The sequence below is a fragment of the Papio anubis genome, chromosome 14, assembly GCF_008728515.1.
Source record: "Papio anubis isolate 15944 chromosome 14, Panubis1.0, whole genome shotgun sequence".
Taxonomy (NCBI): Eukaryota; Metazoa; Chordata; class Mammalia; order Primates; family Cercopithecidae; genus Papio; species Papio anubis.
Genome location: NC_044989.1, coordinates 200,330 through 216,202, shown reverse-complemented (window position 1 = coordinate 216,202; position 15,873 = coordinate 200,330). Strand labels below are relative to the sequence as shown.

General features: G+C 41.6%; 1 protein-coding gene and 1 pseudogene across 12 annotated transcripts in view; one reads left to right on the top strand and one right to left on the bottom strand.

The window, feature by feature from the left end:
* The window catches only part of SH3YL1 (SH3 and SYLF domain containing 1), a 51,355-nt gene that overhangs the window by 14,136 nt on the left and 21,346 nt on the right, over nucleotides 1–15,873 (top strand). For all 11 annotated transcript variants that reach the window (XR_004178138.1, XR_004178139.1, XM_031654885.1 and 8 more), the window contains 2 exons: nucleotides 706–819; nucleotides 2,959–3,023. Coding sequence is in view for 9 of the 11 variants with exons in the window: in XM_031654885.1 (XP_031510745.1) it covers nucleotides 706–819; nucleotides 2,959–3,023 (179 nt within the window). In the remaining 2 variants the exon portion in view is untranslated. The remainder of the gene's footprint in view (nucleotides 1–705; nucleotides 820–2,958; nucleotides 3,024–15,873) is intronic.
* On the bottom strand, nucleotides 11,401–11,866 carry LOC116270225 (annotated as a pseudogene). The gene has a single exon (XR_004178140.1). The product of XR_004178140.1 is annotated as a 10 kDa heat shock protein, mitochondrial pseudogene (transcript).

Sequence of the window (15,873 nt, the reverse complement as noted above, 5' to 3'; positions counted from 1 at the left end):
TTTATAAAGTTAAAAATGGTTTAACATTGAAAAATTACTTAATTTTTCTGGTTTTGAATCCAACTTTTTAAATTAATACAAGGTTAATTTAGCTACATGGCTTTAAGATCAAAGTTCTAATTCATGCTGCCTTTTTGTAATTTTTAAAGTTTCTCCTTAGTACTATATGGATCTTAATTTCATTGAAAATGTAACTTTTATCTTCTATGTTGTGCACTATATCCTAAATTAATTGAAATTGCCAAAATATTTGCAATGCTAGCAGATATCAGTAAAATCTCATTCAAATATCTAATTTATTTTGTCAGTTACAGGATTTGAGAATATTTCTGATGTTGTGTTTAGCACTGCAAAAATAGCAAACACAAAAAACACATGTGGGAATAGAGAGGCCTCGTGCCCGTTTGTTGAGTGACTGACTTTTGTTCATTGCTCCTGTGTGCCCTGAATTCCTAGGGAGAACCTCTGTGTACACTGACTCTGTTTTATTTATTTATTTATTTAATTATGCTTTAAGTTCTAGGGTGCATGTGCACAACGTGCAGGTTTGTTACATATGTCTACATGTGCCGTGTTGGTGTGCTGCACCCATTAACTCATTTACATTAGGTGTATTTCCTAACTCTGACTCTGTTTAACACTCGATCGTCTATCCAGGCACATCGATCAAAATACTTACCTTCCCATTGTTTTCCGCGTTAACAGCTCATGTAATTGCGAAGGCTAAAGGCCTTGCAATTCTGTCTGTGATCAAAGCCGGCTTCCTGGTGACCGCCAGAGGAGGCAGCGGGATTGTACTGGCGCGCCTTCCAGATGGAAGTAAGTTGGCGTCTGTTCACTGGAGTAGAGAATCTTCATTCTTTGTTCTGTCTGTTTTCATGTGAACACATTGCATAGCGAGTAGGACAGGTTTCCTGCATATCAACTAAAACTTACGTAATCAGGGCTACTCGACTGAACGTGCAGTTTGGTGTCAGTGAACAAGCCACGGGAACTAGCCTTTCTGTCTCTCTCTGTCCTCAAAATATTAGACAAGACACGACACGTAGATCTAACTTTGTTTTGCATGCATTTTGTAATTCTTCCATGGAGAAAATCTTTAAATATGGCAGCGTGTGCATTTCTTTTGTTTAATATGAATTCTTATTCCTCAGCTTCATGGTATGCTACTTTCTTTTGTTTTATGGAAATTGATGTGAAAATAAGGGGCCATGTGTGAACTTCTTTGTTTCTGTGGTAGATCATAAAAACTGTGACATTTGAAGAATTTTCCCAAGCCAGAATCATATCAAGAGCAGTATCATCGGGTTTTACTTTCTGGGATGAAATCTACTACTTGATTCTTCAGAGATGAAATGAAAATATTTGCCATGAATCCCAAGTACTAACATTTATAGTAATATTTAAAATGCATACAGGTGTGTCAAAACCAACTAGAATGTTTTTTATACTGATTTAACATTGGCTGTTCAGTGCACACATTTTCTATTAGTAGCAGTTTTTTAGCATAATTTTATTTTATTTTGAGAGAGCATGGGACACTCACAGACAATAAGTATACAATATATGCATTTGTGAAACATGGCCTGGAAATAGCAGTCAGCAGATTCACCATTTAGCAGTCAGCAGATTCACCATTTCTTCCCAAGGTATCCCCACAGTCAGCAAGAACCTCTTCCTTATTATATGGATCAGTTTTCATAGCTCAGTGTGTGGCTTTGAAAATGGGAAGAAAACAATTCTCTTTTTCTCAAGCATTATCCAAATTTCCATGGGCAGACTTCTCAGCAGTAAAACCAAACAAAGTAGAGGCACAATTCCAAGGGGGCCCATTGTCAGATGCGACTCAAAGTCTATGAGAAAGTCCCCGCATGTCTCAGGTCCCCAGCTGCTCCATTGACGGGGTGACTTGCTGACCAAGGGGAGGGACAGCCAATACGAAGCCTTGAGCTCGTCTCAGAGCCCCAGCAAACCTTCCTACTGGTTTCAAAACCTACTTTTCTCTCCCTTCTTCCTGAGCTGCAGCTGCTGACTCTGCTGACAGTAATTTCAAAACTGTCCAAATAAGGCACGACACGTTCCCCGGGATTCCGGCCAAGACCAGCGTCTTAACACGGGGACAGTTCCTAACATAGGGAACAAAAAATTATCAGACACTGATTTCTGTAACCCATACTTCTCTAAGCCTAGGTAGGACAGTTCTGGATATATTCCAGCAGTATTCTATTATCTAGTATGCATGGTAGCAACCATTTTCAAAAAGTGCTTTGGCCAGACCATCCCCCCACCAAATTGAAAATATATTTTTCTAGACTTGTTTAACATGACTGTTTCTGTATCAAGAAAAATAAGCATATAGTAATCCTAAAATGAGCCATATCATGGCAAATAGAATTACTGTACTAAATGTAATTTATCTTGTTAGAATTTTAACAACCTTGAATTTGTAGCCTATTTCTTGTGCTTAAGCATCAGAGGTGTTAGAATAGTTTTTGCCCTCAGAAATGTACAATGGAAACAATTACTATGTTACTGTTAGATAATAAACTCTCTTGAATCCTTCTGATCTCTTAAATCTATGACAGAATTCTAGCTGAAGGCTGGAGCTACAGCTAAGTTGTTTTATCAAAGTATTGACAGTTGAAGTTACCAGGTGCTCTGTATGGTTAATGGTTAGGGAACCAATAGTTTGGTCTTATGCATGTTGGTAGAGAAAGATTAGAGGACGTGGGCTTGTAAGGCTATGAGACTGGTAATGAATATCTAATACTTTTCAAATATTTTCAACTTTTTAAAAATTACATATTCTTTTTGAAGAACACTTTAAAACAGGGGGAAATACCAAGTCTCATTATTTTAAATAGAAGCACTCTTTAGATTTTAGCATTTTTCCCTCCTATATTCACATGTTGAGGGTGTTTTAATGTTAGGATAACATTTGTTTGTTTTTTTTATTAGAATGGTCTGCACCCTCAGCCATTGGAATAGCTGGCCTTGGTGGGGGATTTGAAATAGGAATTGAGGTAAGTAGGTTGTACTTGTCCATACAACTGCCATATCCTCTGAAGACACCTAAGATGCAATCCGTGAAAGCAGAGGTTTCCTAGTGTTCTTGTTGTTACCGTTGGCACCTAGGAAAAATTGTTTCCTTTATTTTCTCAATGAATGTCTAACTAAAGCTATCTGATGGTTCCCATTTTCTTTCCTTTTTTTTCATTAGGAGTAGGGTTTCTTTCATTTGCCATTTTATCTGCTTCTGTCTCATGTACATTTGTGTAACAGGCACATCTCAACACCCGGCCAGCTGTCATTGGCAGTTTATGGACTGCTCATGGCAAAGCCACCCTTCTCCTTCAGTGGACATTGAAATCACGTGGGCAGTGAGTGCATCATCATTTGTGGAAAAATCCAGTTTTGCAACATATGATATTCATATCCCTCCAAATTCTTTAAGTAGAGAAGAACTTCACGTTACTTCAGTTTATAACGTTGCTCCTGGGAGTCCGGCGTCTGTCGGGCGGATGTGCATGCTCACAGAGGTCTCCTACGCAGGGATCCTCTTAGGGCTGATGCTCATCTTCAGTCTGTCGTTTTGCAAGGGACTGGAAATCGAATCTCCTGGTACGCTCAATTCATTTTCTTCTCAAATTTCAGTCCATTTCTTCCTAAACTATCCTTTGTAGATTTGCCCTGTTGACATAGTTTTAAATTCCCTCAGCCTTATTAGGACGAAGTATTTCTAACTCTTCTTTCATCTTTATTCAATCTTTCTTACTCACTGCTGTATAAATCTGCAGTATAAAAGAAACATATTTCAGTTTTGCTTATCATGACTGCATTTTTGTACCATATGCAACCAAATCAAAGCTTTCAAAAATATCGCCCTCTGGTGGAAAGTGTATTTTCATCAGGGACTGTGGCTTCCCTCCCTTTCCTTCTCCCTTCCCTCCCTCCCCTCTCTTCCCCTTTCCCCACCCCCACCCAGTCCCCTGGCCCTCCCTGTAGAAGGGCCTTTTTCTGTCAACAGATCATACTGCTAAACTGGGCTGAGTCACAACCCGTTCTTCCCACAACCCTCTGGCTCCTTGTGAGGCTGGGGGCATGCTTTGAGCATTTATTTCAAAAATGATGAGAGACTCAGAAATGATGTCTGTATTAAATTTCAATATATTAAAGATCAAAAATTGAGTTTCCATGGTAATTCTTTGAAAATTTTGGACTTTTAGCCATAGGGCACATTAGTAGCCCTGAAAAACAAGTACAAGTAAAATGTAGTCTCTTGATCCAGTAAATGAAATAGAAAGACTTTAAACATTTTATAGACTGATACACAGTATTTTTTTCTTTTCTTTTTTTTTTTTTTTTTTGGAAACGGAGTTTTGCTCTTGTTGCCCAGGCTGGAGTGTAATGGCGCGAACTCAGCTCACTGCAATCTCCACCTCCCGGTGTCAAGCAATTCTCCTACTTCAGCCTCCCGAGTAGCTGGGGTTACAGGCATGCGCCACCACACCCAGCTAATTTTGTAGTTTTAGTAGAGATGGGGTTTTACCATGTTGGTCAGGCTGGTCTCAAACTCCCGACTTCAGGTGATCTGCCCACCTTGGCCTCCCAAAGTGCTGGGATTACAAGCATGAGCCACTGTGCCCGGCCTTAGACTGATACACAGTAATATTTTTAAAAGACAATATGAGATAGTGGTGAGCTATGAGAGAGAAGACTGGGTCAGACCATTCTGGCTCCAATTCTGACCCGGGTGCTTCCACTCTGTGACGTTAGGAAGTAGCTTTTCTTCTCCACACCTTGGCTTCTTCATCTGCAAAACACAGTTAAAAATAGCCTTATATAAGTCTCTGGGCTTATATTGGTGATTAAATATGGATTTCTACAGTCAAAGCACTTGAAATGACACAAAACATAATTTTATTGTTAATATCTTCTTCATCTTTGCAGCTTATTTAGGCTTGCCATTTACAGAAACTTTATTGCAAAGCCTGTCTTTATGACAGTATGGAAATTAACTATGGAATTTCATTTAAATAACATAACTATCAACTTTTACATGTCAGTTTCAAACAGAGATAAGAAGCATCTCCTAGGGATTGGAGACATGAGCTTTAAACTTCTTAACTATGACCTGACTTTGCTTCTCAGAGCCCCACAGATAAGTCTCTGCGTGTAACTGTGAGTGTGAGTGATGTCACAGCATCGGCTGGTTTTCGATGTTAGCAGAAAGCACTGTTTGCTCTCCATGAAGCACCCTCAGATTCTGTCTAAGCCGCCATCCTAACGGAGCACTCCCGCCTGCTGTCTGAATGAGGGAGGGAGTCAGAACAGGAGCATGGGGCATCCAGAGCGGCTCCCTCAGGCTGTTCTCATCACAGCAGGTCTGGTGCCCACCGAGACCACTGGGGGGCTGGAGGGTGGACACGTCTTTCCTGAACGGACCAACCTCTGAGGGCACTTCTGACTCAGGTGACCGGCTGAGTGAGCGTCCCCTTTGGGCCTGGCTTCTCTTGGAACTTGCTGCTACCATGTCCTAGTAGCCACAAATAGTAAGGACCAGCCCTCAAGTGGACTGTGAGTACTGGGAGGGCAGAGACTTTCTCAAACTTCACAGCTACGTCCACAGAGACCGAGGAGACACCCGTGAATACTTCCTTTCTGTAAAACGGGACAATGGCAGGGCCTGTAACCACACAGGATTTTCCTTTCAAGCACATAGAGGGCACGCACGTACTCGGTTCGTACTATCCAGTATTTGTTGAATAACTATCTGCCATTCTATTTTCATTTACTTATTTATTTATTTTTGAGGTGGAGTCTCGCTCTGTTGCCCAGGCTGGAGTGCAATGGAGCAATCTCGGCTCCCTGCAAGCTCCGCCTCCCGGGTTCACGCCATTCTCACGCCTCAAGCCTCCTAAGTAGCTGGGACTACAGGTGCCTGCCACCATGCTTGGCTAATTTTTTGTATTTTTAGTAGAGATGGGGTTTCACCGTGTTAGCCAGGATAGTCTCGATCTCCTGACCTGGTGATCTGCCCGCTCTGGCCTCCCAAAGTGCTGGGATTACAGGCATGAGCCACCGCGCCTGGCCATTTTTTAACAAAACTTGTACGCACGCTCGTACGGAATCATTTTCATAGCCATGGAAGGTGGTCGTCATTGCTCTCATTTTATTTGTAAAATAACCAAGCCATGGGAATTCTCCAGTAGGAGGTAGCCAGAGAGTGGCAGATTGGGAAGCGTCTGGTCCCACATCTAGGCGGCATGTTATTCAAAAGACAGTTTCCTGTTGTCTGTCTTGTCTGCACATCCCTCAATGGGGAAAAAAGGAAGGTTCAGGAAAGTCACTTGATCTTGGTTTCACACGTGCTTGGGTGGTAAAGTAAAGGCCACCTCACTGTAACATTCATCTGCATAACAAGCCATCGTTTTCAGGGCACTATACAAGGTAGGCAAAGTTCACATTATTTTCAATATACAGAGACATTAGGGCTTACCTAAGATCACATAGCTAGTGCGTGGTTGTCAGATTGGGTTCACTAGAAGCGGAGCCTGATACCAGTTCAAGTACGTGTGATATACTGAGCCAGTGTTCTTCGGGGAAAGAAACTGAAGGTCCTAAGGGAAGCAGGGTAAAGAAGGGGAAAGGTCCAAGCAAGGCTGTTGCTTAAAGTTCAGTTAAACTCGTCTTCGTCCGTGTTGAAAGGCAGTTCAAGTTACCGACTCAAGGTCTGTTTTTTTTCAATAGACACATTTACAGCTACATATTCGCTCTAGGCATTGCCCTGGCTGCCTTCCGTAAGTGTGGGTATGTTGTGTCTTCATTTTCCTTAATCTCAAAGTATTATCTAATTTCTCATGTGATTTCTTCTTTGATCCATTTGTTATTTAGGAGTGTGTTGCTTAATGTCCACATATTTATAAATTCCCAAATTTATTTTGTCCTTGATTTCAAATTTCATTCCATTGGGGTCAAAGAAAATACTTTGTATAATTTCAGTCTTTTTAAATGGGTTAAGGCTTCTTTTATGGCCTCACATATAGACTCTTGTCTTGTGCAGTGTTCCACATGTGCTGGAGAAGAATGTGTGTTCTGCGTTACTGGGTAAAGTGTTCTCCAGGAGTCCATTGGGTCTAGTTGGTTTACACGGTTGTTTAGTTGTTCAATATCCTTGAAAATCTTATGACTAATTGTTCTCTTCATTATTAAAAATGGGTTATTTACACATCGAGCTATTTTTGTTAAATTGTCTATGTCTTCCTTCTAGATTGTCAGTTTTTGATTCACGTATTTGGGGCTCTGATATTATGTGCTTATATAAATATATGTATATTACTATGTTTATAATTCTTATATCTTTTTAATTGATTGACCATTTTATCATTATAATATGTCCCTGTTTATTCCTAATTACGTTTTTTGTTGTTTTGAGGTTCATTTCGTCTAATATAAATATTGCCACTCCTGCTTTCTTATGGTCGCCATCTGCATGATGCATCTTTTTCCATCCTTTTACTGTCAATCTAATGGTAACTTTGAATCTAAAGCGTGTCTCCTATGGAGCATATAATTGGATGTTGTTGTGTTGTTATTGTTGTTTTATGCATGCCAGTAATCTCTGCCTTTTTATTTGGTTGTTTAATTAATTTATGTTTAATAGATTATTGATATCATTAGATTTGTATCAGCCATTTTACTTTTTTCTATATCCCATGCCTTTTTTGTCCCTCTGTTTCTACTTTACTGTTTTCAATTAAGTGAATGTTTTGTACTATAGCATTTTGATTCCTTTTATGATTTTTTAACTGTGTTTTTGAGTCATTTTCTTAATGGTTGTTCCAGAGCTTACAATATGTCTTAAATATTTCTAATTTATGGGAACTTCGTTTTAATAAGATACAAAAACATTACTCTCATATGGTTCTAGTCTTTTTTCTCCTTTTTTATGCTACTACTGTTATATATGTTAAATCTATATATGATACACACTCAGCAATTCGTGATTATAGTTAATAATTTATATAATTTTATGTTTTTAGAAAACTCAGAGAATAATTGAGAGCAAGTATTTACTCATTGAACTTGCCATTTTAACCTTTTTTATTTACCATTTTTGGTTCTATTCCATTGTTTCTGTTCATTCAAGTTACCATCTGGTGTCATTTCCGAGACAACTTTGCTCCCACCTGACTCTATATGTTACAGACTTAACATATAGAAAAAATTTATTTTTAAACTGATGAGAAGAACTATGTATGCATCTATACTATTATTTATAGATAATTATCTCTACTGGTGATTTTTTAAAATGTGGATTTAAATTACTATCTAGAGTCACTTGCTTTCAGCCTGAAAGAGTTTGTTTAGAATTTCTAATATTTCTTGTAAAGTGGTTCTACTAGCAACAAATTCCATCAACTTAAATAAAACATCTTTTAATCTGGGAATGTCTTTATATCCTCTTCGTTTCTGAAATAGACTTTTACTGATTATAAGATTCTAAGTTGACCAGTTCTTTCTTTCAACATTTTGTCATCCTACTGTTTTCTGAAGTCTACTGTTTTTGACAAGAAATCTATCTGTTGTTCTAACTGGGGTTCCTTTTTTTTTTTTTTTTTTGAGACGGAGTCTCGCTCTGTCGCGCAGGCTGGAGTGCAGTGGCGTGATCTCGTCTCACTGCAAGCTCCACCTCCTGGGTTCACACCATTCTCCTGCCTCAGCCTCCTGAGTAGCTGGGACTACAGGCGCCCGCCACTGTGCCCGGCTAATTTTTTTGTATTTTTAGTCGAGATGAGGTTTCGCCGTGTTAGCCAGGATAGTCTCGATCTCCTGACCTCGTGATCTGCCCGCCTCGGCCTCCCAGAGTGCAGGGATTACAGGCGTGAGCCACTGTGCCCGGCCTAACTGGGGTTCCTTTTATGTGATTAGTCATTTTTCTCTTGCCTCTTTCAGGATTTTTCTCTTGAGTTTTAAGATTTTTTACAATTATCTATCTGGAGTGTATCTTGTTACATTTATTCTACTCAGAATTTGTTGAGCTTCTTGAGTGTAGATTCATGTTTTTCATCAGATTGAGAATTTTCAGCCATTATTTCTTTGAAAACATTTTCTGCTTCTTTCTCTTTTTCCTTGCCTTCTAGTACTTACATCACACATATGTTGGTGCACCTAATGGTGTCCGAGGTTTCTTGTGTTTTTGTTAATTTTCCTTCACTCTCTTTCTCTTAGTTTTTAAGACTTTCTATTGATCTATCTTCAAATTTACCAGTTCTTTATTTTGCATGCTCAGATCTACCGTTGAACTCCTATAGTAAATTAAATTGTTCTTGTTGCTTAATACACTTTTTACCTCCAGAATTTCCATTTGGTTCTTTTATATAATTTTATGTTTTTATTAATATTCTCTATTTGATAAGATATTCTCATTGTACATTTTTCTACTTCTTAACCATAGTTTTCTTTAATTCTTTGAACATATTTATGACAGCTGTTTTAAAGTCTTTGTCTGCTAAATCTGATAGCTGGACCATCTGAAAGGCAGTCATTCTCGCCTGCTTCTGTTTTTAATTTGTTTTATATGTATGGGTCACACTCTCTCGCTTCTTTGTTTGTCTTCTTATTTTTGGTTGAAAATCAGAAATTTTAGATATTATATTGTATCAACTCTGGATGCTCAACCTCTCCCCCAGGAGCCTCTTATTGTTTGCTTGCTGTTTGTTTAGAGATTTGGCTGGACCGTTTGAATGAATTCTGTGCCCCACTACTGTGAAGCCTCCAATGTTGTCTACAGGCATGCATACGGTTTTCCTGAGATGACAGATGTTCTGACGGTCCCTGTCCCTGACCTGTGTGTTAAGCTGTTTGTCTCCCTTGGTATTACACACCGTTGTTAGCCTCCGCTAACTGCCTGCTGATCACTCCATTGTTTCCAACAATGCCGTGGGGACATAAATTGCTCCACAGTTTGATCCAGTTAAAATTGTGCTCCTGTGCCCAGGTGGTCTTTGAGGCTCATTTCTATTTCAGGAGGGCTCTTCCTAGCTATCTCTGTCACTGGTTCTCCCTGATGGTTTTCTAGACCACCCGTGGTTTTGCTTGTTGCTGTCATGGAACTGAATACCTCATCTTACCTGTTTATCACCAAAATCATCACCCTTGAACTTCCCCACTCTCTGTTCCAAAAAATTTCACTTCCCTTGGGGAGAGCTTTGGAGCTGCCTGCCCTTGCAGCCTGTCTCTGTCTCTGCCCAAGATCTCTGTGCTGTTGCTCCAGAGCTGGAGGCTGGGGCAGGGGCTCACCTCTCCTGGAGTGACATCCCTGCAGCCTTGGGCGGGGGAGTAGCGTGGCTTGCCTCTGTCAGCGTGGAGCTTTTGCCTCACAGGTGAACTGGGGCCAGAGTAGGTTGGGCCCTGGTGCTCCTGGACTGTTGTGCTGGGCTGGAGCCTCCACTTACACATGGGTTCTGGGTGGAGGAAGGAAGCTCCAGACCTCTCAGCTGCTCTTGCCTGGAGTGGAGCTTCTGTACATGGAGCTGTGGGAAGAGAAACGCTGGCAGCAAGCCTCTCCTGTGGAGATACTGCAGCCCTGACCAGGGGCTAGGGGAAGGAAGTCTGTGTTCTTGCAAACCCCCTTCCCCAAGAGGAGCTTCCATCAGGCTGACCTGCAGCAGGGCACAGGTTGTAGCGCAAATGTCACCAACTCTCTCTGTCCTTACCAATATTTAATAGTGTTCATTGAATCATTGTGTCTTCATTTTCTTCACTTGCCGTTTGCCCTTAGGACAATTTCCAGAAGTGTTAATTTTTAAAATAATTTTTACCAGTTGTGGTTATTTCGCTCTCGAGAGGGTCTGTGGCCTCTTTATGCTACCATTGCAGTGGCCTTCTGATTTGTAGATACATTCTACGGTGGAATGGAGATTCAACTGTCATTGTTAAGTTTTAGCTCTTCTTTTATTAGTTACAGAACATTGAACAAAGTACTTAATCTTCCTGAATCAAATCTGTAAAATAAAAAATTTTAAAGTTGAATAAAATGGTCTTTAAGTACCCCCTTCCCTTTGGATACTTGTGACTGGCAGCAAATCTTGCTGGTTCTGGGCTAAAGTTGTGGCACATTGTTTTGTGCCTGGGTTAGTCTCAGTTTTCCTTCAGACACCTCCCACACCTTCCACCTGTCCAATGCTGCAAAACCCTAACATTTGCTCCAGGTTCTTCATCTGACCTTCCAAACACAGAAAGGGATTTGAGTACCACCTTCTTAATTATTTGTGCTATTACTCTAGAATATCTGGGGAGATGCTAACCAATGGATGCCTTAGGACATTAGAGCTTAATTCTCTTAGAGAATCCTGGTGGAAAAAGATTGCAATCTTAATTGTATGTTCTTTTTTTTTTTCATTAGTTATCATTAGTTTATTATAAAAGAGAAATGTGGAAATTATTTACATGATGAGAGATTTCAGAACTTCAGTGGAATGGGCAGCTTCATGTTGATGCCATTTCAATAGTGACTTATTTCAGTCTACGTACTTACCAAGAATGTCACCATCTCTAAATAGGAAATAATCCTTGTCACCTAGAACGACTTTGGTGCCTCCACATTCTGGCAGAAGAACTTTATCTCCAACTTTCATGCTAACCGGTTGAATCTCTCCACCCTTTCCTTTAGAACCCGATCCAACAGCGACTACTGTTGCTTGCAATACTTTTCCTTGAGATTTTTCTGGAAGCATAATGCCTCCTTTGGTTACAGTTTCAGCAGCAGTCCTTTCAACCAATACTACTCGGTCAAAGAGTAGAAGAAATTTTCTAAACGCTTGTCCTGCCATGACTCCCTCCGCCTCAGACTCGTACTCTGCTCTAGTGTCGTTCTTAAGGTCTGATTGTGTGTTCTTAAGGTCAGTTCTCTTAACTAACAAGATCTAGTTATGCAAAGGATGCTGCTTCGCAGCCCCTGCTGCCTGAGGCTGCTTCTGGATAGCTTATTGCATTGTGCCGTGGTTTCACTGGAGAGTGAATGTCAGACTCATTCTTCCAGGGGCGTAAGTGTAAGTGACCCTAAGCTTAGCCAGAAGACTGGCATGGGTTAATTTACGTTTGACAAGCTCAACCTTTAGACTCCCAGATTCTATAGGGCGGAGAGTTCCCTGTTCTTGGAACATCAGAGGTACTGAATAATGGTCTAAATTAGTGACTGAATACCTGTATCTGGATTAGGGATTACTTGGGGGAGGGGGAAGTTTTTGTGATAAAGAGAGAGATTGGTAAAGAGAGTTGTGATTGTGAGAAGTGAAGATGTGAAAGTTGGTAGTCTGAGGAAAGATAATGCTACATTTCGTTTAAATACCACTGACGGATTCTTTTTGGATAGCAGTTGTAGCAAAGCCCAAAGCTCAGAAAGTCCTGCTGCTGCCTTGGCTTTGGACGTGTACAGTCCTTTGCTGTATTTCCAGCGCCAGAGCTCACACTGGGCCATCAAGCCAGAGCAGTCTGGCTCTTACTCAAGATTGGAATTTGAAAAAACAAAAATTACTCAGCTTTTTCCAGGGAGAATTTAGATGGGCCCTTTCACCTTACTGAAGAGGAAGGTATCTGGGTTACAGTTGAGGGTAAATTATTGTTAGAGACCAGAGTCCAGTGTTTAAGCCCCCTAAGAATGGGATGTAAGGAAAAGATCTGTTGGTCCGAGGCATGGAGGGAGTTGCCGGGAGGGCCTTCACTTAGGCTTGGTTTGCATATTGAGAGATTGAGACTGGTCATGCCACACACAAGGAGGGAGGGAAAGGTTTATTCCCTTTGTAGTGAGGCTTTTAGGGAGAGTGGGGTAGGGAGCGTGGGGCAGGCTCCAAGCCCAGCCCAAGAGTGGCAAGAGAGAACTGCAGGCCGGAGGAGGGAGCCCAGCTTTCTTAGCCGGTTGTCCAGATGTGGGGCTTGAAGGCGGACAGCAGTCAATCATCCAAAAGGGGGTGAGGCTCTGACAGGATAACTGCCCAGGACTCAGCTGTGTGGTGTGAAGCAGGCTGACCACACGAGAGGGAGATGGGGTGGCACCTTCCGAGGAGCTGCTTTCGGGACATTCAGTCGCAGAGAAGAGGGACGTTCTGTCCCGCAGCTTCCGCTCCATGGCAGCTGTGGTTTTTCACGTTCTTGTATTTAAGAATTTATTTAATTGAAACACTTGCATCTGAGTTATTGTTTTATTTTTTAATTTTATTTTTTGATTTATAGTGGAGTACGTATTTTCCTGGCACTTGTAATAATTTAATACATGCATACAATTTGTAAAGATCAAATCAGTGTGATTGAGATATCTGTCACCTTAAATGTTTGTCATTTCTTTAGGCTGGAAGCATTCAAATTATTCTCTTCTAGCTACTTTGAAATAGTCAATAGATTGTTGTGAACCATAGTCACCCTACTGATCTCATAAATAAAACACAAGTCTTATTTCTTTGATCAGACTGTGATATTGTTGAGTTTTAATGCAAACTTCTAAAGAAGTCTTGTCAAATACTTACAGGGTTTTCTGAGAGTGCCGTCCCAATGTATTGTTCAGCTGATCCAGATTCCTGCAGGAAATTTGTCTTGCTCCTTCTTCTACGTTGTGGAAATAAACTGAGAGCTATTGCTGCTCACAGGCTTGCCAAGCTGTCTGCAGAGCTTTTGACCTGGTTCTTGGGCTAATCGGTAGTGTCACCAAAAAACGCAATATTATCTTATTCTTATTGCAAAAGAACTAAAGAGAGATCAGACCAAAAAAAAAAAATCAAAATTTTTTTTTTCCTTCAGCTGCCTCTCATAGCTTGGCCTTACTTAACTGTACCACAATGCACCAAGCCGAAGCAGAACATAAGAGCCAGTGTAGCTACAAGGTCATGGGCAGAAATGTGTATTTTCTGAGTGTGTATGTGGCAAGTATTCTGCAAGGCAAATTTGTTATCTAAAAATACATATAAGACACAGGTTATACAATCATTGGCGAAAATGCTTAACTTTGCATAAGAAAAGCTAAATAATTATCTGTCATTCAGCACCATAATCCTCAGAAATTGTCTATATGTAAAATAAAATGAACAGTTGGCAAGCGTCAAGCTGAAGCATCGGGTGTGGGTCAGCTATCTGGTAGATTTAGTTTGTCCTACAGATCTTAAGTGTATTTTATTTCATAAAATGATTCAAATTGAACATTATTAAGAACATACTTGTATCAGGAACTCTCTTAGGGCCTTTCAAGTATAGTCTCATTTGGTTATAACAGGATTTTTCTGTCACTCATATGAAAATGTTGACTTGAGAGCATTGATTTGATTAAAAAATGTGAATAACTGTATAATGAAGGCATATTTTAAACACGAGTCTGCTTGACCTTTGCATGTTGTATTGAACTGATTTCAATTCATCCCTAAACAGCCTTGAATGTGGCTGGCGCCCGCTGGCCGCATTTTCCAGAGGAAATTGCGGCTTTCAGCAAACAAGTAGTTGCCCAAGGTCGCACAGCATGCAAAAGGGAGTTGTGGAGTTCCCACCTAACGGTTTGCGCCACGAACCCCAATGCAGGGGCTTGTGGCACTCACCCGTGGCTTCCAGGTGCCACGGCATATCTGATTCTGACGATCGTTCCATGAGGTGTGGGTCCTGGTAAAGCAAATATTAAACGCGGTGGGGTAGTGGTTCAGATCCACTGTGAACTGGGGTGTTTGTCAGTTCCATTCCTTCCCTTCCTTCCTTCCTTCCTTCCTTCTCCTTCCTTCCTCCCTTCCTTCCTATTTTCCTCTGACCCTTCCTCCCTATTATGCTCTCTATTCACCTCCATTATTCCTCTCTCCCCATTCCTCCCTATTCTGCCTCCCCATTATGCTCCTCTCCCCTGACCCATGCCTCCCCTGACCCATATTCTCTCCCCTGACCCATGCTCTCCTGACCCATGCTGCCTCCCCTGACCCATGCTCTCCCCTGACCCATGCTCTCGATTGGTGCGGCAACATCTGATGCAGTGGCAGCATCTGGATATCATGCCGATGGCAGCATCACGTGATTGCGTGGCCAGCGCATCATCGTTGCGTGGCAGCATTCCTGATTGATGGCATCGGCTGACCCGGTGGCATGGCTATCCTGGATGGGTAATCGCTTGCCCGTGGCGCATCACATGGGTGATGTATCATGGTGCATTAACAGCATTGCGGTTGCGTTGGCATCAACAGGCTGGTGGCATCGCACCGGATGATGCGACAATCGCTTGCCAGGTAACATCATCGGTGGGGTTGACATCATCTGTTACGTGCTTGGCATCTGGATGCGGTGGCAGCATCACGCGGGTGGGTGGCATCTGGTGGATTCAGCAGCATCCTGTTGAATATCCGCGGACGTTGGCGACATCCTGGATGATGGCAGCATCTGGATTACGTTAATATCTGATTGTGTGGCCTGTTGGTTCAATCACATCATGCGGTTGGTGGCAATGCCTGTTTGGTGTATTGCATCCTGATTGCGTGTGGCATCTGGACCCGGTAATATGTCACGGACAACATCACTGAATTGTAAATATCCCCTGGACCGGCATCCTGGACTGGTTTCCATCCTGGATGCATTAATGTCTGATGCATTGTATCACGTTACGTGGCAGCATCATCTGACCGTGGCCATCATCTGGCCCGTGGCGGCATCTGGATTACGTGGCATCTGAATTACGTGTATCGCCTGATAAAGTGGCAGCATCATGGGCGGGCGGCATCATCTGACCCGGTAACGATGCATCCGACCGAACATCATCTGATGGATGTGGCATCCTGGTCAGTAACAGCATCATCTGACCCGTGGCATCATCCTGACCCGTGGCAGCATCATCCTGGCCAGTAACCATCATCTGTT